The sequence below is a fragment of the Podarcis liolepis genome, assembly GCF_965112155.1.
Source record: "Podarcis liolepis genome assembly, chromosome: 10".
NCBI classification, from domain to species: Eukaryota; Metazoa; Chordata; class Lepidosauria; order Squamata; family Lacertidae; genus Podarcis; species Podarcis liolepis.
This window is the reverse complement of record NC_139562.1, coordinates 8350238-8371685: the sequence shown is the minus strand read 5'-3', so window position 1 is coordinate 8371685 and position 21448 is coordinate 8350238. Positions and strand designations below refer to the sequence as shown.

At 47.0% G+C, this 21448-nt stretch overlaps 1 protein-coding gene across 5 annotated transcripts in view; it reads right to left on the bottom strand.

Moving 5' to 3' along the window:
- PLXNA4 (plexin A4) overlaps positions 1-21448 on the bottom strand; it is a 600353-nt gene that overhangs the window by 60381 nt on the left and 518524 nt on the right. For all 5 annotated transcript variants that reach the window (XM_083460906.1, XM_083460907.1, XM_083460910.1 and 2 more), the window contains 6 exons: positions 18878-18971; positions 10014-10247; positions 9131-9274; positions 8398-8632; positions 4517-4659; positions 104-372 (listed from right to left, as the gene is read on the bottom strand). In XM_083460906.1, coding sequence (XP_083317032.1) covers positions 104-372; positions 4517-4659; positions 8398-8632; positions 9131-9274; positions 10014-10247; positions 18878-18971 — 1119 coding nt within the window. The remainder of the gene's footprint in view (positions 1-103; positions 373-4516; positions 4660-8397; positions 8633-9130; positions 9275-10013; positions 10248-18877; positions 18972-21448) is intronic.

Below are 21448 nucleotides of genomic sequence, written 5' to 3'. Positions count from 1 at the left end.
GTTGTGGGCAGCCTGTGCTCGGTTTTAATGCTTGCAATTATCTTTGTGTCACTTTTTGTGGAAAATTTAATGAGCAACAACCACCACCTGCTCCAGGGCTTACCTCCGAAGCAGAAGCTTGGGATGGTTTTTGCTCTCCAGGTTTTTGTCTATGAGATCGGCCAGGAGTTGCTTGAGGACATCCGTGGCATATTCCAGCTTGCTCTGCAGCACCGTCATGATGAGGGAGGCCACGTTGCCACGGTCTCGCATGGAGAAGCTGCGCTGGGACTCCAGGGTGCGGATGAAGGACAGGAGGAAGACCTTGTTGTTGATGAGTTGGGCAAAGAGCTTCAAGCCCTTCTCAACCCGCTCTTGACGATACCCAGGGACCTGTCAAAAACAGAGAGAAAGAAGAGAATCAATGGCTTGGTACCTCTAGGACACTGTTTCTCAAACTTGGGTCCCCAGCTGTTTGGGGACTACAACTCCCATCATCCCTAGACAGCAAGACGAGTGCTCAGGGATGATGGGAGTTGTAGTTCAACAGCAAGACGAGTGCTCAGGGATGATGGGAGTTGTAGTTCAACAGCAAGACGAGTGCTCAGGGATGATGGGAGTTGTAGTTCAACAAGAGCTGGGGACCCAACTTTGAGAAACACTGTGTCTAACATAAAGCTCCATATATGTCAGTCAGTGTAGCACCAGGGATCAGCAACCTTTTTCAGCAGGGGGCCGGTCCACTGTCCCTCAGACCTTGTGGGGGGCTGGACTATATTTTTTTGGGGGGGGGAGGGAGAACGAATTCCTATGCCCCACAAATACCCCAGAGGTGCATTTTAATTAAAAGCACACATTCTGCTCATGTAAAAACACGCTGATTCCCGGACCGTCCACAGGCCGGATTGAGAAGGCAATTGGGCCGGATCCGGGCCCCGGGCCTCAGTTTGCCTACCCATGGTGTAGACTGTCTACACAGAGTTACAGTGTTACAAAGATGTCAGCAAAAGTGACCCAAAGGCTGGCAACATCAACCCCACCACGTGGGAATCCCTTGCAGGTGACTGCAATGCCTGGAGACAGACAAACAGGTTGTGCATCCACAGCAGTGACTAGAGGAGGAATGACCGCTGGGAAGAACACAGAGAGAAGAAATGCCATGGTGCTTCTGCAGCAGCACAGCCGGATGCCTTCCTCTGCCCCAGCTGCAACAAAACATGTCTCTCCCATATCGGTCTTTACAGCCACAGCAGGTGCTGCAACTCTCCAATGGTTTGACTTCACTCCTAAAAGTGCACTCTGCCATGATCTCCTGAGACAGATGGACGCCAGCAACGGTCAGTGTAGACTTCACTGAACTAGACGGACCAATGGAACTGGCTCAATATGAGGCAGCTTCTGTTCATCGTCGGGAGAAGTACAAGGTCCTGTACAAAGAAATGCAGCTGCCCAGTTGTCACGGGACTGCCAAAGACTGCTTTTGAGTTTGGGAGAGGAAAAGAGTCAGAGCGGGAACAGTCAGAAGGAGACGGTCAGGAAATGATGGAAGGGGGGGGGAGAGCAGGAGGGAGCCAGGAGGTGTCAAGGCTCTCTGATGCTGAATCAGAGCCCCAGCACCGCACAGGGAGCTCAGGGACAGATGGAGAGCCCTTGCCTGTGCCTTTGGCACAGGAAAGGAGAGGGTTAAAGCACAGGGATCAGAGACGTCCCATGAAGCTTCCCCGCCTCTTCTGCTGGAGGAGAAGCAGGAGAAGACCACTCCCCGAATCTCAACAGGACAATTCGAATGCATAAGTTGTACTGTGCTGCTTGTACATATGTAAAATAAGGCAAAGGGACCCGTGACCATTAGGTCCAGTCGTGACCAACTCTGGGGTTGCAGCGCTCATCTCGCTTTATTGGCCAAGGGAGCCGGCGTACAGCTTCCGGGTCATGTGGCCAGCATGACTAAGCCGCTTCTGGCGAACCAGAGCAGCGCACGGAAACACCGTTTACCTTCCCGCTGGAGTGGTACCTATTTATCTACTTGCACTTTGTGCTTTCGAACTGCTAGGTGGGCAGGAGCAGGGACCGAGCAACGGGAGCTCACCCTGTTGCGGGGATTCGAACCACCGACCTTCTGATCGGCAAGCCCTAGGCTCTGTGGTTTAACCCACAGCACCACCCGCGTCCCATACATATGTAAAATAAAGAACTGTAAATATCTCTCTGAGCGAGCAGAGGGTGCTTATTGTGAAGAGCATACACAAACCATCACACCAGCGCTGCACCAAAGCCAAAGAGGGCAGGGCACATTCGTACACACAAAAAAGGCCGAACAAGGGCTGGCCAGAAGTGGTGCCAGCTTCTCTTTGATGAATCAAGCAATGTGGCTTTGTCCTGATCTCCTCAATTCTCTCTGCAGGACCCTGGCCAGCATAGTACCTGCCAATATTTTTCAGGAGGGGCTGCCATCACCACCTCCTCTGCTTCTTCCCTCCCTGGCACGCAGCGTGCCTTTGCAGTCTGCTCCACTCCGCAGCAGAGGCTGCCGGCCACGCCAAACCGTTTTCACAACAAAAGAAGCTAAATTATAGAACTCGCTCCCAAAGGAGGAAGTCATGGCCACCAACCTAGATAGCTTGAAAAGAGGATTAGATGAATTCATGGAGGAGAGGACTACCAGTGGCTATCAGCCATGATGGCTATGATCTGAAACACAGTTGGAGGCAGCAAAGCTTCTGAATACCAGTTACTGGAAACCACAGGAGGGGGAAAGTTGCCCTTGTGCTCAAATCCTGCTGGCGGGTTTTCCACAGGTATCTGGTTGGCCACTGTGAGAGCAGGATGCCGGTCTAGAGAGGCCATTGGTTTGATCCAGCAGATCAAATGGCCACTTGGGACTAGAATGAAGACCAGCTGAGGTCCTGATTGCTTTGTGATGTAATACAGGGAGAAGCACATGTCGCTAAGCCACAGAGTTATGGAGGAGGAGGAGGAGGAGGAGTCTTTGGCTTTCACAGAAAAGGCCCCTGTCCAAAAGGAGCTGCAGGACTCCTTAGCCACAAGGGTAGCTGAAATATACTCAGAGTCGAGAATGGATTTCATGCTCTTTATTCAGCTCATAGTGGTGAGGAGGAATGAATGTTTCCCCAAAGTATCTGCTCTACATACATTATTTACACAATGGGCTGCACGTGATTGGCTAATTCTGGAATTTTCCTGTAGGCCAATCAGGTTGTGGATTTACTTCCATCTGGAGCTGGATTGGGTGGTTCCTGCAGACCAATCAGACTGCTGCATTCTGAATCCTATTGTTCTAGGACCAATCAAACTGCTCTATTTTGGATCCTATTGTTCTAGGACCAATCAGACGGCTGCATTTTGGATCCTATTCAACTCAGTACATAACAGTAGCTAATATTTTGTGGCCTAAGGATCCACTTTCTCAGCTCTCCATCCCTTCACTTTTGCTGCCATTGAATGCTCTCCCATATGCAACTACAACTCACCACACAAACAGCACAAACACTCGCTCGGCACACAGTCCACAACTCTCTCCTTTTCTCTCTCTCTCACACACGCAGTGAAACATTTATACACAGCATTCTCTCACACACGAACACACTGTGATGGCCTGGGACTCAGGCTCGGAATCGGAACCAGAGGAGACTCAGTCTGCACCAGATCCTTTGCCTCAGGCAGCATCTGAATCAAGTCTGGGGCCTGATCCTGATGAGTCCCAGTCTGCACAGGTTCCCCTGCAACAAAACCAGCTGGGCCGAGTCAGGAGCATGAGCCTGCCCTGGCTCCAGATGTGGGGATTACCTCGTTGCCTCCAGCTGGGCCATCACTTACAGCTGCTCCACTACCGGTTTGGTCAGGGGAGGCTGAGGCCCCTGGGTCTAGTAACCCACCGACGTCTCCTGAGCTGCAGAGACTAAGGTCTGAGAAGGAGAGACCTGAGTACTCGCAGGAGGAGTGCTCACCTTCGGGCAAAACAGGGAGGTGAGTCACCGGGGGATCAGGACTGGCCGCTACCCCAACAAAGATAAAAAGCTGTTGGACCCCACCCCAGGTTGCAGGAGCAATGTTGCTGTATGCTAGATCCTGCCTGAGATCCTGTACCTGTCCTTGCCTGGTTTCCTGCCTCGTGTCCTGCCTTGGTCCTGTCGGACTGACTCCTAGCAGAACCTTCAGATTCTGGACCGGACCTGGACCATGTTTTACGGGTTACCCCCGGGCTCAGCACACACACACACACACACAGCGCATATCCAGTCCTCTCCAAAGATGGATGAGGCAGTGAGGAGGTTGGCACAGTGCAAACAAACTGGCAGGAGGCCCAGATGGGTTCTGCTGGGGCATTAGCACTGTGCTGACCTTCTTGCTGTCTCTCCCCTCACCCTCCCTCTCTTTCTATCACCAACATCTCCACATAGGCCTGGGAATGTCTCTTTTCTAGAACCCTGGAGAGCTATACGGAGCTAGATGGACCAACGGGCTGTGTCAACATAAGGCAGCTTCTGGTGTTCTTGTGTTTAAGGAAGACGCTTACCTCCAGATCCCTCAACACAGGATGATCTTCGATGCCAGGGAAAAGCACCCTCATGGTATAGGTCCGGTAATCCAGAAACGGGATGCCAGCTCCATCTAAATCGCTAGTCAGCTCGTGGATGTCGGTCTGCAGTTCTGCAAAAGCTGTGATTTAAGGTGGCGGGGGAGGACGGAGACAAATAAAGCTGGACTATTAAAGGGAAATATGAATCCTAAGTGGAGAAGATCTGGAGCAGCGCAGTGGACTGAACATCAGGTTGCGATCAGAACGGCACAAGTTCAAATCCTCACCCTGTCATGAAACTCACAGAAATACCCAGGGCTTATCAGTATCTCCCAGCCTATCCTACCTCATAGAGGTCCTGGAAGGATAAAGTAGGGGCACCCTCCTCTACGCTGCCCTGAGCTCTTTATGGAAGGATGAGATGTGAGGGTTGCTTATCATAGAGAAATGTCCCCCCAAAAGCAACTCCCCCAAAGCATGGCTTGGCTAAGGTACAGCTTTAGCTGGTGTTCACCAGCACTGGTAGGGAAGAAGCCAGGAAGCCCAACAGCAGGTAGTGCCAGAGCCAATGGCAGGCCGGGCCAACTCATTCTAGTCCCCCCCCCCCCATTGCAGAATTCTGTCAAGACAACACTGAGACCAAGGAGGAGGAAGCTAAGAAGATTTTTGAATTGCAGGGGATTGGACTAGATGACACTTGTGGTCCCTTCTAGCTCTACTATTCTATGGTTCTATGATTAGGTGCAAGGTCAGCCAAGCCAATGGCTATGGCAATGGCCCAGTGCCATCTAAGTGCGTAGGATGTGTCAGCTCATTAGTCAGTGAGTCTGCTCACGGGTCGGAGTCTGTGTTACATCTTGAAGGTGCATCAGCCTTATGTCTACCTTGTGCTTGTACATATCTGTAACTGTATCTCCAAAGCCTACGAGCTGTATATCTATATCAGCGTCTGGAGCTGTATTAATGAAGCCTTATCTTCTACAGCAGTAAACTATTTTGGACCTTAAGATGCCTCTGTGTGCTGAATGGAACTGGGAGCACCTTCTGCTGCGTGGGTATCTCACCTCAGATCCCAACAGGTGCCACCCCCTGGATTTGATGCAAATAAGAAGGGAGGCAGGTTGGAGCTGGGCGAGGGCAGACCAAGTTTGGTGGAGCCGTGTTGACTTCCCCCAATGGACCAGCTTTCACTGCTAAGCTACAGGACATTCTTCAGACACTGAAAGAACACACACACCACAATGTGGTCCAAAGCTCATTGACGGATCACTTGTTTTGCCTATATGAAATCCCAGATTCAAGGCTGGCCATCTCCTGTTAAGAGTCTTGGGTGGCAAGTTGGGAAAGGCTTCTGTCTCTGCTTGGAGAGCTGCTTTCAAATGAAGTAGAGGTCATTCCTGATGGTCTGATGCAATAGGTGGCTCTTTCATTATTCCTTGCTTATTGGCCATCAGGTCTCTTCCCCTCCCATCCCTTCTTCCCTGGTTCTAAACTGAGGATGGGGACCATCGGGTCCAGGGATGAATGTGGTCCTGCAATCCTGTTTATCTGGCCCTTGGGATCCGCCGCCCTCTGGACACTCCCCACATCCTCTACTAGCCCTGCTTTGCAGCCACATTGGGTGGTTTTAAAAAAAATTCTTTAGTGATAAAAACACAATAACAGAATCAACAAGATTAACAGCCGGCAAAACAAAGAAATAAAAAACAACAACAGAGATAATAAAACATGATTTAGATTAAACTGAACACTGAAAGCCTACTTTTATTTATTTTTCAAAATATATATTTTATTATATTTTATATATATTTTATTGATTTGTTAACAAAAAAGTGCAAATGTAACAAAAAGAAAGAGGACAAAGAATTAAAAATTTAAACCATAAAACACCACAGCCTGGAAGGACAAAAGTACAAAGGGATAGTAAAATATTGACTCATACAAAGATTCTGTTTACAAATAATAAATCTTTTTTTAAAAAAAATAAAAGAATTTTCCACCTGTTTTCCACCATCATTATTGAGAATAAAGGTTCTATGTAGTCTGACATGAGCCAGGAATTTGCATATACTGGTGACACTGAGAAACTAAATGCCTCAAAATTTGTATAAGAAATAAAATCATCCCATATAGCAAAGCAACGGTCATTCATGTTCTGCCCTTCTTGAAAATATATCCCACAAACAAAAAAGTATAGTTTGTGGGATATATTTTCAAGAAGGGCAATTTGCCAAACTGAAGAATACAAGCAATCCAAATTGCTAAGATTAAAGGTCTTCCAAAATTTGGCAATACAGCCCAGGCTGCTGATAGGAGATGACAAATAAGTTCTTTATTTTTCAAAGCCCATATACAGGTTCAAAAGCACCAGGATCAAGGGAAGTAATAGTGCCACTGTATTCGGCTCTGGTCAGACCTCATCTGGAGTACTGTGTCCAGTTCTGGGCACCACAGTTCAAGAAGGACACTGACAAACTGGAACGTGTCCAGAGGAGGGCAACCAAAATGGTCAAAGGCCTGGAAACGATGCCTTATGAGGAACGGCTAAGGGAGCTGGGCATGTTTAGCCTGGAGAAGAGGAGGTTAAGGGGTGATATGATAGCCATGTTCAAATATATAAAAGGATGTCACATAGAGGAGGGGGAAAGGTTGTTTTCTGCTGCTCCAGAGAAGCGGACATGGAGCAATGGATCCAAACTACAAGAAAGAAGATTCCACCTAAACATTAGGAATAACTTCCTGACAGTAAGAGCTGTTTGACAGTGGAATTTGCTGCCAAGGAGTGTGGTGGAGTCTCCTTCTTTGGAGGTCTTTAAGCAGAGGCTTGACAACCATATGTCAGGAGTGCTCTGATGGTGTTTCCTGCTTGGCAGGGGGTTGGACTCGATGGCCCTTGTGGTCTCTTCCAACTCTATGATTCTATGATTCTATAGGTGAAAAGATGGAGTAATAGTTTCTTTTGCTATCAAGAAACCAACTAAACTAACTCAGCAAATACAACATTCCAAAATCCAGCCACCTTTGAGCAGTCCCACCACATGTGTTTATATGTACCAACTACATGGCAGCCTCTCCAACACAGTGAAGATGTACCTGGATGCACGGAGGAGAGCTGTCATGGAGTAAGGTACCAGCCATGTTCTAACTTTAGAAAGAGCTCTCAAGTTTGAGCTAGTGATGACCTGTATGGAGGCTTGGTCCACAGACCATTCCTCCGCTCATCTGTATGTCCCAATTCGATTCCCACCATGACTTTTGACTATGGGCCCCAACGGAGGCATTAATCAGAAATGTGTACAACATAGATTCCAGTCCCATTACAAAATGTCTTGTATCTTTGACCCATCATTCAAAAGGAGTTGATTGCCCAGTGCCATCTGTTTTCGTAGAGTGACAGATGAGAAGGAACTAAAGCTGACAGCCCATTAGCAAGGGAGAAGGTTTATCCCCTCTATGTGTAGAAACCAGCCTATTGTACAAAGGCAAACATTGCATTTGTGCTGCAACTGCTTTTGTCTCTGGCTTTGTCTGTGTGGCCCCTGGAATGTTGTTTGGAAGGGAATGTGGCCCTTGAGCTCATGAAGGTCTGCCCCACTCCTGTTCTAAGCCACGTACAGTCTGACTTCCCCAAGCCAACTGGAACTTCAATCTCTCCTGTCCCCTTAACCTACTCCTTTCCCCACAATTCCTTTGCTAGCAGTTTCATTCTTAGCTATAACATGAGCCAACTGGTCTACACACCTATATAAATTCTCAGTTGCCCTGCATCTCAAAATAGGCTCTCCTGTTGCCAGATGCACACTTCTCTACTTTGCATATGACAGAAGGCTCCTCCCATGGCTTTTAAAAATATTTTTGGTCCCTTCCGCTTGCCGTACCTTCCTTGCACTCCAAGGCGACCCGGGACTCCAAGTTGTCCATTTGCATCTGGAGCCGTTTGAGGGTGAGATCACTCTCGCGGGACTTGCGCTTGTAGGCAATCAGCACAGCCACGATGAAGATGATGAGAAGCCCCCCTGCCACGGCAATGCTGACAATGGCGGGCAGGCTAAGTGGGCTGTCCGGGGAGATGTTCACCATCCCTGGGGAAAACTCCATCCCTCCAACGCGAGCCTGCAAGTTAGAGGAAGGCAGTGAGGAGACCAGATAAGTTCAAGGCATTCCAGAAAAACACTCTGCAAAGCCCCGAATGTGGTGCGGCCTGCAACACTCAGCTTCCTGAGACTCCGGGCTTCCTTTACTTCTAAAGCCAAGTTTCTAGCCCATGTGGTTTCAAGAGTATGTTCTGAAATCTGAGAAGCCAGAGATGAGCCCAAGAAAGATCTGCAGGGCTGAATTGGTTTGAAGAACACCTTACCTTTCTCCATAACTAGCAAATAAAGAGGAACAAATCAGTAAAAGCTGAAGGATAATTACTTATTTTATTCAACAGGGTTTAGATACTGCTTAATCAACAAAAAACGCAAAGCAGTGAAAGAATACATTATGCAAAAGAAGATACATTATGCACATTTCTTCGACTTTGCATGATTTATGCAGGCTGCAGAACCCAACCTTTCCTCCAGAAGAGAATTGCATTTTGCTCTGCAGCATATTAGAGCTTTTGCTCACCGTCACTTTATGCCGTCCAGTGAGATTCGGGGACTCGCACAGCAGCTGCACTTCAGATACTGTGGGAACACAGGGCTTCTCACCAACCAGAACAGTGTAATTGAGCTTGGCGTTCCCTCCTGTCAATGGGATCAGGTTTTTACCCTGTGTTGAGAGAAACAAAACTCATCAGTAGGTGAGCAGCATCAAGGAGCAGAGGCCCTTGCGGTGAGTGAAAGGCCCTGGCTCATCTTTGCCTTTGACATCCAGCAAGATCCAACTGTACATTTCACTGCAGAAAGTGGGAAGCTTGTAGCAAAACGTTCTCTGGTTCAATGAACACTCAAACCCAAGCCCAAGAACCACCCAGTGCCCCAGCGATATGGGCTCAAAATATGGCATCCTTATGTTCATCTGTAGGGACGCGGGTGGCGCTGTGGGTTAAACCACAGAGCCTAGGATTTGCCGATCAGAAGGTCGGCCGTTCGAATCCCCGTGACAGGGTGACCTCCCGTTGCTCGGTCCCTGCTTCTGCCAACTTAGCAGTTCGAAAGCACGTCAAAGTGCAAGTAGATAAATAGGTACCACCCCGGCGGGAAGGTAAACGGCGTTTCTGTGTGTTGCTCTGGTTCACCAGAAGCGGCTTAGTCATGCTGGCCACATGACCCGGAAGCTGTACGCCGGCTCCCTCAGCCAATAAAGCGAGATGAGTGCCAAAACCCCAGAGTCGGCCATGACTGGACCTAATGGTCAGGGGTCCCTTTACCTTTTATGTTCATCTGAACTAACGTGATAACATGAGAATTTAGTCAAAAGGGCATCACGCTTCACTAGAAATTTGGGGGTTCACTAGGAAATGGATGGCGTGGTTTCATTTTTGGACCACCACTTCCTCTCGCCGTACCTTTAATATCACAGGGGTCCCTGGCTTCAGCTCCAAAATCCCAGAGGGATTGAAAGCCTCAAAGATGGGGTTTGGGTAGTAGGTGAAGTTGGGTTTCTCAAGGATCAGCAAGGAGTGGACGTTGTCCAAGATGAAGCCAAACTCATCTGGCCACACAGGAGGGTCGGTCTGGTTATTTGGTTCCACTGCTGGTGCTTGGCAGATCATCTCCGTGTCGTTCTGCACTTCGCAAACCTGAAACGCACAATCCAATAGGGGGTGCAAGTGCAGTTTAGCAGGATCATGGAATAGGTTACAAAGCCATATCAATATCTGGGCAGAGGGTGGAATTATCAGATGCACAAGTAACCAAGGTGACCGGCATTCAAAAATCTCATCTCAACCATAAGATGGTGGTGATGATGATGATGATTTATGACTTTTATCAGGACAGGTGAAGCAAAGTACTTCTTAATGCAGCACCAAGTCGGACTATTGAAGTTGATCTCATAGGATGCAGTGATGGTCACGACCTAGGACCCTCGTACCTATGGGACCGCCTCTCCTGGTGTGCCCCACAGAGGACCTTAAGGCCCATAAATAGCAACACCCTAGAGGTCCCAGGCCCTAAGGAAATCAGATTAGCTTCAACCAGAATCAGGGCTTTTCAACACTGGCTCTGGCCTGGTGGAACGCTCTGTCTCATGAGACCAGGACCCTGCGGGATCTGCTTTCTTTCCACGGGGCCTGTAAGACAGAGTTGTTCCGCCTGGCCTTTGGCTTAGAATCAATTTGATTCCCTCCCCCTCTTTCTTTTTTTCCCCTTTCTCCTTTTGTGATGGAACTCCTATTTGGGGACTTCCCTGGCTTTTTTCTGGCCCATGTAGGACCAGTCTGGATAGTTAGCCTTGGTGAAGATTTGACATTTTCATCCCCCAAAAAGTTTTTGATTTGAGTTTCCACTGAAATGAGGCTGTATTTTAATGGTTTAATGTTGTATTTTAATCTTGTTTTTAAGTTGTAATTCAGTTAATTGATTTTATATCGGGTGTTAGCTGCCCTGAGCCCGGTCTTGGCTGGGGAGGGCAGGGTATAAATAAAATTTATTATTATTATTTATTATTATTATTATTATTATTATTATTATTATTATTATTATTATATAGCTTTAAGAGAAGATCCCACAAATCCATGGAGGTGAGGGATATCAGTGGCTACTGGCAGTGATGGCTTTGCTCTGCTGCCATATCTGGAGACAGCTATGCTTCTGAATACCAGTTGCTAGAAACCACAGGAGAGGGGAAGGCTGGTGTCCCACGGGCAAAGTGTGTTCTCCTTCATGGAGAGCACGTGTTGTGGTGGGGGCTGCCAGGACACTCCAAAGTTGGGGGCGGGCTAATTGACCATTGGCCACTGATGCGATTGGGGTTTCCCTTGTTGTTGGGAAGGAGTTAATGTTGCCATTTGTTGACTGGCAGCCAAAAATGCTAAAACTTCTTGCACGAGGCTAGGGCTTCCTCTTTTCACCCATGCATCGGATTGCCCGTCCCTCCCTCCCTAGAATAGGGTTGTTCGCTTTGACCTTGCTATGCCTGTCATGGGGTCGTCTGCTTTGGGGCAGGGGCCCAGTAGGAATTTTGTCCATCTGGCTGATTGGCTGGGGCCATTTGGTTTTTGCCTACTGCGTAGCAAATCGCCACAACTTGTAAGGTTCACGGTTAGGCATTGGTTTATGGTTTGGTTGGTTGAGGGGCATGGATTGGCTGTGCCTGCCCCTCTAATGCTGCTGCTGCGAGGGATTCCGTTAAAGGAATCGGGGGCTAACTATTGCTTGTCCACTCTGTCAAGGGGGCTCGGGCCGTAGCAATGAGCTCCTGGTTGCATTTGGGGAGGGCTGAGGGCAGGTTCCCTGCTCCGACGCTACCCCCAAGTGTATTCCCTATTCTGTCTGACTTTCGCATCGTGCGGAATGTCAGTCTGTCCCCCACGGTGGGGGCAGCTAGTCGCAACCAATGCCTAAGCAACCACTCACAAATTTGTATTTTAATAAAGTTGTGGCCAAAATTATGCCAAAAATCTTAAACAAAAATTCTGTGTGATGTGTGAGTTATTGGGGTGGCCCTGGGGACCTCGACACGCAACTAGCTGGAGACCATGAGAACAGCTAGATGTGGGACTAGATGGGTCATCGGCCTGACCCAGCCGGTTCTTCTTATGTTCTCATGTTTCTGATAAGACTTATACAAGATTACCGAAGACCTGTGCTACCATTGCTTATTCTGATTCTTATTATATATCATTTACCTGCTTCTGTTTGCAAAGAAACCTACTTTGTTTTCTCACCCTTTTGTGGCAGATGACTGGGGAAGCTTTCTTATGTTGCCCTTGAAAGATTGTAATTATTGGTTAAGCATTTGAAAAGGCAGTGGCTTTACTCGCAAATGACTGGATGAAAAAACAAACCAGGAAGAAGCAAGCAAGCAAGCAGATAATGGCTTCTTTTGCCTCTGTTGTGTTAGAATCCATTAAAGTGAATGTGCCTGGCAGTTATATCGATTATATCCCTGGATATATTTACCAGGGTTTGTAGTATTAGGAAACTTCTCTGAGCCTGGCATTAGCTACTGCTATTGTTTTGATTTTGGCCTGGGGCCAAATGAACATGAATCAATAAGAAAGTCATGTTGCAGTTTTACACGTCACTTGGGAAGACAGGCAAACTAATACCAGTGTACTGGAAGAAGCAAAGAACACCAGTGTCGAAGCAATGATTCTTCAACATCAACTTTGTTGGACTGGTCATGTTGTGCGGATGCCTGATTATCGTCTTCCAAAGCAACTACTCTATTCCGAACTTAAAAATGGAAAGCGTAATGCTGGTGGTCAACAGAAGAGGTTTAAAGACTCCCTCAAGGCAAATCTTTAAAAATGTAGTATAAATGCCGACAACTGGGAAACACTGGCCTGCGAGCGCTCCAGTTGGAGAACAGCCTTTACCAAAGGTGTCATGGGCTTTGAAGACACTCAAATTCAGGATGCAAGGGAGAAACATGCTAAGATGACGGCACGCTTGGCAAACCCTCACCAGGATCAACTCCCTCCTGGAAACCTATGTCCCCACTGTGGAAGGATGTGTGGATCCAGAATTGGCCTCCACAGTCACGTACGGACTCGTTGTTAAAACCGTGTTTATGGAAGACAATCTTACTCGGGTACGAGTGATCGCCAAAGAAGAAACAAACAAAGAAGAAGCCCTCCATGTGTTTTTGACTACCACTCCCATCAGTCCCAGCCATGAAGCATCTGCCAATTCATGATTTCAGCAGGCAAAGTGGGGATATCCATGACAGACTCTCCTTGCCCCCAGAGCCAACCGAGCCAGACAGACCTCGAGAGACTGGCTTCTCTACTTCAACCAAACTTCCTCCAGAATGAGATATAGGGGGGTTGGATTACTCTGTTATTCCCAGGGTAAGTCTCTACAGGACTGCAGCCATCAACATGTTTAAACTTTGGCTCCATTACACCAGAATGTGGCAAGCACCAGATGTCTTGCCCAAAGCAGGAGGGATCTGAGGAAGGTGGCATGATGTTGCCACCTCTTGCTATGCAAAGAAGCTCACAAAAAAATGCAGAGCTTTGCAGAAGCTCCTGCAAAGTGTTGGCATGTTTCGTTAGCATCAGAAGACCTACTTGTTTTAACAGAATCTTTTTGGGTTGCAAAAAACCCCAGAACGGAACAGAATTCAGGCCTGAGAGTCCTTCTCTGAACTGGCACTTCTAATCAGCTAGAAACATGAAGACCTTCTGCAGCCAACCTCCTCCTCCTTCCCTCTCTCTTTCTCTGTCCCCCACCCTCTGTATTCAATCTCGCCAGTGAAATAGGCCAAGCCATTCTCCATTAGGTTCTATGCCAGCTCCACGGAGCAATTGTGTTGAGCTAAATCAGAAGTGACACAACTCAAGACTGGCCTCGCAGATGTGCTGGCTTGGCATGCAGAGTTCATCCTGCTGCAGAATGAAAAAGCTCACAAGACCAGCACGGAATGCCCTGGCTCTTAACTGCCATCTTTCTGCAGAAAAGATGGCACTGGGGTTTATATCATATCAACAAAATGTCCATTGCAGGAATGGCCAGGAGGAGTCAGGATGCTGTAGGGACCCCCGGGGGCGCGATATATCGTTCTTCAGTGTGTGCACAGCAACACATTTCACACACACACACACACACACACGCACACCATCTCAGGACTATTTAATTGCTCATCGTCTAACATTGTGTATGCCATCAAATGCCAACAGTGTCCTTCAGCTCTCTATATTGGACAAACAGGCCAAACCTTACGCCAAAGAATAAACGGACATAAATCTGACATCAAGAATCACAAAACAGAGAAACCAGTAGGAGAACACTTCAATCTCCCAGGACATTCTATACAAGATCTCAAAGTAGCTGTTTTACTACAAAGGAATTTCAGAAATAGACTGGAAAGAGAAGCTGCTGAATTGCAACTCATTACCAAACTTAAAACAATGGAGAGACCTGGTCTGAACAGAGACATTGGATTCTTATCTCATTATACATGACTAAGCCAGTGTTTCCCAACCGGTGTTCCGCGGCACACGAGTGTGCCGTGAGACATCGGCTGGTGTGCCGCGAGATGCCTGGAGGGAGGCGGGCGAGTCGGGCGGCGAGAGGCGGGGCGGCGGCGGCGAGGAGAGGCCGCGCCTCCTGCTGCTGCCTGGCGCTCCTCCTCGCAGCCGGCAGCGCTGCCTGGGCGCCTCCGCGCGACTCTGCCTCGCTGGGTTTGGTCTCCCAGCAGAGACGGGTCACACGCGCACCTCCCTCCCTCCCTCAGCCTGCGCGGAGGGAGAGCCAGAGAGAGGCATCGCTCCTGCGCTCCGAGGCGGATTGAGCACAGCTGAGAGGAGCTGCCGAGGGAAAAAACTTTCACTTTTGTGCGTCCCTCCCGGCGTGACGCTGCGCGCTGACGTCACGGGGCGGGGCTTTAATGGTGGTGTGCCGCGAGATTTTTTTTCAGTAAACAGGTGTGCCGTTGCCCAAAAACGTTTGGGAAACACTGGACTAAGCCATTTCTCACCTTCTCACCCCTTGCCTTTTCCTGTAAGACCTATTACAGTCGTTAAGAGTCGTCAACAGGCTCATCTCAGCTATCTGCCAATCTCAAATTCCCACGACCCTTCTGAGTAATACCCCTCCCCACCTTCTCACTATATAGAAGGATCTGGCAACTTCTGTTTCAGTGTATCTGAAGAAGTGTGCATGCACACGAAAGCTTATACCAAGAACTAACTTAGTTGGTCTTTAAGGTGCTACAGGAAGGATTTTTTTATTTTTTTATTTTGACACACACACACACACACACACACACACACACACACACACGGGCCGCCAGGTTTCCTTGGAGTGAATAGAAGTCCCTCACTTTTGTGGGGGACACAGTTGGTGTTATGTACTGAGTTGAATAGGATCCAAATGCAGCAGTCTGATTGGTCCTAGAACAACAGGATTCAGAATGCAGCTAGGATCCAAATGCAGCAGTCTGATTGGTCCTAGAACAACAGGATTCAGAATGCAGCAGTCTGATTGGTCCTAAAACAATAGGATTCAGAATGCAGCAGTCTGATTGGTCCGCAGGAGCCACCCAATCCATCTCCAGGTGGAAGTGAATCCGCAACCTGATTGGCCTACAGGAGAATCCCAGATTTAGCCAATCACGTGGGGCCCATTGTGTAAATAATGTATATAAAGCAGAAATTTCGAGGGAACCTCAATTCCTCACTTCTATGAGCTGAATAAAGAGCATGACATCCACACTCGACTCCGAGAATATTTCAGTTGGGTTAGTCCTTTTTCTTAGTCTTGGCCATTGAAGACCATTTACTTTGCACCATAGAACTGAATGGGGGAATCGGGCATGCTGCTCTCTGCACAGCATCATTCAGACGCAGCTCACTTGGTAGAACAGAGCTGCTAAGATCACAGCAGTGAGGTTAGTGCAGTGCAAATGCACCAACCGAGTAAATAAAGGTGTTTCTTCTCCATTCTCCCCAGCTCAGAAGTCCAGTCATTTCAAGTTCTGATCCCAAATGTATTTACATTTAATTAACCTTCATCTCTGAACTTCCTGCACTGTATCCTCAGAGAAAACATTTTTAAAAATTATTTTTTAAGGAGTCAATTTGGGTTTAAAAAATTTCTGTCTGATCCTTATCCTTAGTATAGGCAGATTTAGGGGAGTGAGACCGGTTCACCTGCAGTGGGCATTGAGTTGAGAGGGTGCTGCCGGGGCCCCAGGGATGCAGGTGGCGCTGTGGTCTAAACCACTGAGCCTGTTGGGCTTGCCAAGTGGAAGGTCAGCGGTTCGAATCCACACAATGGGATGAGATCCCGTTGCTTTGTCCCAGCTCCTGCCAACCTAGCAGTTCGAAAGCCCAAGTAGATAAATAGGTACCACTGCAGCAGGAAGGTAAATAGCATTTTCGTAGATTCTGGTTTCCATCACAGTGTCCCGCTGCGCCAGAAGCTGTTTAGTCACGCCAGCCACATGACCCAGAAAGCTGTCTGCGGGCATATGGCAGCTCCCTCGGCCTGAAAGCGAGATGAGCGCCATGCCCCTTAGTCGCCTTTGACTGGACTTAACCGTCCAGGGGTCCTTTACCTTTTACCTACAGGGCCCCACAACAAAGAAGGTGAGAGGTGGGGCACGGGAAGCCAAATATTGGTGTCGTACAGGGCACCACTGAAAGTTGAAAGCCCAAGGTTTGCCACTGTCCTTAGAGTTCTGGTTGGGCAAAAGTAGTTTTGAAAGCTAACTGGTTTAAAATAACCATGTATTAAGATTAGATCCTGGGTTTCATCTGTTTCTTGCATTCTGGTGTGATAAATAGAACTGAAGAATTTTTAAATTTATTATTATTTTATTAAATATGTATACCATTCTTCATCCTAGAATCTCAGGGAAGTCCACAAATGCAAGATAAAACCTTAAAATAAGTACAACAATGGCAAGCAGATACCTATGGGAAGCCCAAGTCGGGACTTGAATGCAACAAATGTTGCACTCCATCAACTGGAATTCGGACACACACTGCCTCTGATCATCCTGGCCAGTGGGCTGTTAATAGCTGCAACCTCCCTGGATTTGTCTAATCACATTTTAAAACCATCCAAACTGGCCTATGCTAGTTGAGTGTAGCCTAGATTGGCATAAACCAGAATGAAACAGGACAGCTGGTGGTGAATTTCACAACGTGCACAACTCACAAAGAGTCGGAAATTTGAATTGAATTTGGAAACAGTTGCCAAAAGCATTGGTATGGTGGTGATGGCTCCACAATACATCTCCACTGGACCAATTTTCATTTACAGAGAAGGAGAATAAAAAGTGACATGACAGAATTGGATAAAATTGGCATGGAGAAAGTGAATAGACCCCCCCTTTCTTCCCCCCTCTCTCATATAATACGACAACTCTTGGACATTCAATGAAGCTGAACACTGGAAAATCGTGACACAACTCATAGTCAAACTATAGCGCTCGCTCCCACAAGAGGCAACAATGGCCACCATCTTTAATTTTTATTATTATCCTTGTTTTAACACTACAAATAAATGACATAGAATAGCAATAAAAACTGAGAATGCGAAAGAAAGAAAAAGAAAGTTATACTACAGCACTATAAAAATTAACAATTACAATTCCATATATACCTATCTAATATATAGATACTGTTATGACCCAAACACACACATATGTATATATGTATATATTTAACTTATTATATTTAACTTATTATATGTTGTATAAACCTGGGACGCGGGTGGCGCTCTGGGTTAAACCACAGAGCCTAGGACTTGCCAATCAGAAGGTCGGCGGTTCGATTCCCCGCGACGGGGTGAGCTCCCGTTGCTCGGTCCCTGCTCCTGCCAACCTAGCAGTTCAAAAGCACGTCAAAGTGCAAGTAGATAAATAGGTACCTCGCTGGTGGGAAAGTAAACGGCGTTTCCGTGCACTGCTCTGGTTTGCCAGAAGTGGCTTAGTCATGCTGGCCACATGACCTGGAAACTGTACGCCAGCTCCCTCGGTCAATAAAGCGAGATGAACACTGCAACCCCAGAGTCAATCATGACAGGACCTAATGGTCAGGGGTTCCTTTACCCCTTTACCTTTATGTTGTATAAATGGTTCCAAATTTCATTATACTCATCCAGGCAAAGCCTATGTCTATAAGCAATGCACTCATAAGTACCAAGTGTACTCATATCTTCAATCTATTGATTAAATGGGGCTGTAAATTTATCTTCCCAGTGCAGCAATGGTAGCCTTTTGGCCATAGCAGCCACCACGTTTAATGACTTTCAAAGCGGAGAAGACAAAGTCATGGAGGATAAGCCTATCAATGGAGGCTAGCCATGATGGCTATGTTCTGTCTCCATGCTTGGAGGCAGCAATTCTTCTGAATAAAAGTCATTGGGTATCACAAGTGAGTAGTTACAGATAGGTAGCCGTGTTGGTCTGCCATAGTCAAAATAAAAAATTCCTTCCAGTAGCACCTTAAAGACCAACTAAGTTAGTTCTTGGTATGAGCTTTCGTGTGCATGCACACTTCTTCAGACAAGTGAGTAGATCCCTGTTTGTGGGCTTCTCCATGGGACACCAGGTTCTTAGCTACCATGATGGTCCTGCTTGCAGGTTTCCCATGGGCACCTGCTTTCCCCACTGTGAGAACCGGATCCTGGACTAGATGGGCCAGTGGCCTGATCCAGCAAACCAGGTTCTTCTTATGCGATTCAATCCCAGTGTTTTTCTCTCCCTATTTTTTGGACAGCTCGTATCTGTTTTATCGACTCTCATACTCACGTTGATGTGCTCTTTTCCACCGTACTTCGCCCGGATCTGAGGGTTCTGGATGAGGTCCAAGTTCGTGCCCCGCACTGTAATGGGTGTATTTCCACTGATGGAGAGATAAAAGGAAAGGAAAGGGGGAGGAAAATCAGCTGAAATCTCCCAAATCATGCCTATGGATGCTTACCCAGAATAAAGTCAGAGAGTAAATGTCCACAGAGATAGAAATCCACTCCCCTTGGTTTTTGTTTGACCTGGACCTAAACATTTCACTTCACTGCTCATCCCCCATGAAAGTGGGGGGTGTGACGTCATCAGTGACTTTTCGGGGAGTGGGCAAAACTGACATACTTTTGGGTGGGTGGGGTCAACTTGGACAATGGATGCACCTCGATTGGTGTGATTTGGAAATGCAGCAAAATTGTTTTTTGTTTTCTTCCCCATTAATATTTTATTAAGTTTTATCAATAGAAAAGTTCAGAAAAATACAAAAACAGAAAAATACAAAATTACAAAATACAAAAATACAAACATTAAACACAAAAAAGAAGAAGAAAGAACACATATAAAAGAAAACAAAACTCCCTCTTTCTTGATTTCTCATCTTTAGTTAACTTATTTTCCTGACTTCCTCACGCCTCCCTTTTTTGTATCCCTTTTAAGAATTGGTTCAGCAAATTCATATCCTATTAGTTTATCTATTATCAATCCCATCTTACATTTTACCTTGTTGCTAGAACCCCTTCAATTCATTTCAATGTCATCAGCATTCAAAAATTTTACAATATTTCTGTAAATAAGTTTTAAATTTCCTCCAATCTTCTTCCACCGACTCTTCTCCCTGGTCTCGGATTCTGCCAGTCATTTCCGCCATTTCCATATAGTCTATTAGTTGCATCTGCCATTCTTCCAAGGTGGGTAAATCTTGTGTCTTCCAGTGCTTTGCAATGAGAATTCTTGCTGCTGCTGTAGCGTACATAAAGAAAGTTCTATCCTTCTTTAGCACCGATTGGCCAACTATGCCCAGGAGAAAGGCCTCTGGTTTCTTCAGGAAAGTATATTTAAATACCTTTTTCATTTCATTATAGATCATCTCCCAGAAAGCCTTAATCCTTGGGCACGTCCACCAAAGGTGAAAGAATGTTCCTTCAATTTCTTTACATTTCCAACATTTGTTATTGGGCAAATGATATATTTTTGCAAGCTTGACTGGAGTCATGTACCACCTGTACATCATTTTCATAATATTCTCTCTTAGGGCATTACATGCCGTAAATTTAATCCCGGTGGTCCACAACTTCTCCCAGTCAGCAAACATAATATTATATCCTATATCTTGTGCCCATTTTATCATTGCAGATTTTATCGTTTCTTCCTCAGTATTCCATTTCAACAGCAGATTGTACATTCTTGATAGTATCTTAGCATTGGGTTCTAACAGTTCTGTTTCTAATTTTGATTTTTCCACCTGGAAGCCAATTTTTTTATCCAAATTATAAACCTCTCTTATTTGAAAATAATGTAACCAGTCTCGCACCTTCTCTTTAAACTTCTCATAACTCTGCAATTTTAATTTGTCACCTTCCTGTTCTAAAATTTCCCAGTATTTTGGCCATTTGGCCTCCATGTTAAGTTTTTTCAAAGCTTTCGCTTCCATAGGTGAGAGCCACCTTGGGGTTTTACTCTCCAAAAAGTCTTTATATCTTATCCAGACATTGAACAATGCTTTCCTGACAATATGGTTTTTAAATGCCTTATGTGCTTTTACCTTGCCATACCACAAATATGCATGCCACCCAAATATATTGGAAATGCGGCAAAATTGCACAAACTGCTTAGTCTGTCAACCGTCCCTTATTTGGTGGGAAACTCCCTTATCCCAGTGCCGTGTCCTGCTGATGTCCCTTATTGATGATGTCCCTTAAATTTCCCAGGTTTCAAAGGAAGCAGCTCCTCTCCCTCCCTCCCTGCCGGCCAGGGAGGAGGGAGGCTCCAACTGTGTTGCTTGGCTGCGTTGCTCACCCAATAAGGAGTCTAAGAACGACTGGGGGGTGGAGCTTGCATGCCTTGTGCCAATCAAATCGGCCGCGTTGCCTGGGGATTCGCCTTTGCTCAGCGCTTCCCAGCGGAGAGGTGACGGTGGTTTCCCTTGCTGCATCCCCTTTGCCGGGTTGCTGCGCTGTGGGAACCACCGCTTGAGGCTTTGTTTGGCTGCTGGCTGGGCTTTCTGCCTTTGGCTCAGAAGTTGAACATACCTGTGCTGGGAAAATCCCTTATTTTGGCTGCTGATCCCTTATTTTCGGGGCTAAAGGTAAAGGTACCCCTGCCCATACAGGCCAGTCTTGACAGACTCTAGGGTTGTGCGCTCATCTCACTCTAGAGGCCGGGAGCCAGCGCTGTCCGCAGACACTTCCGGGTCACGTGGCCAGCGTGACAAGCTGCATCTGGCGAGCCAGCGCAGCACACGGAACACCGTTTACCTTCCCACTGGTAAGCGGTCCCTATTTATCTACTTGCACCCGGGGGTGCTTTCAAACTGCTAGGTTGGCAGGCACTGGGACCGAGCAACGGGAGCGCACCCCGCCG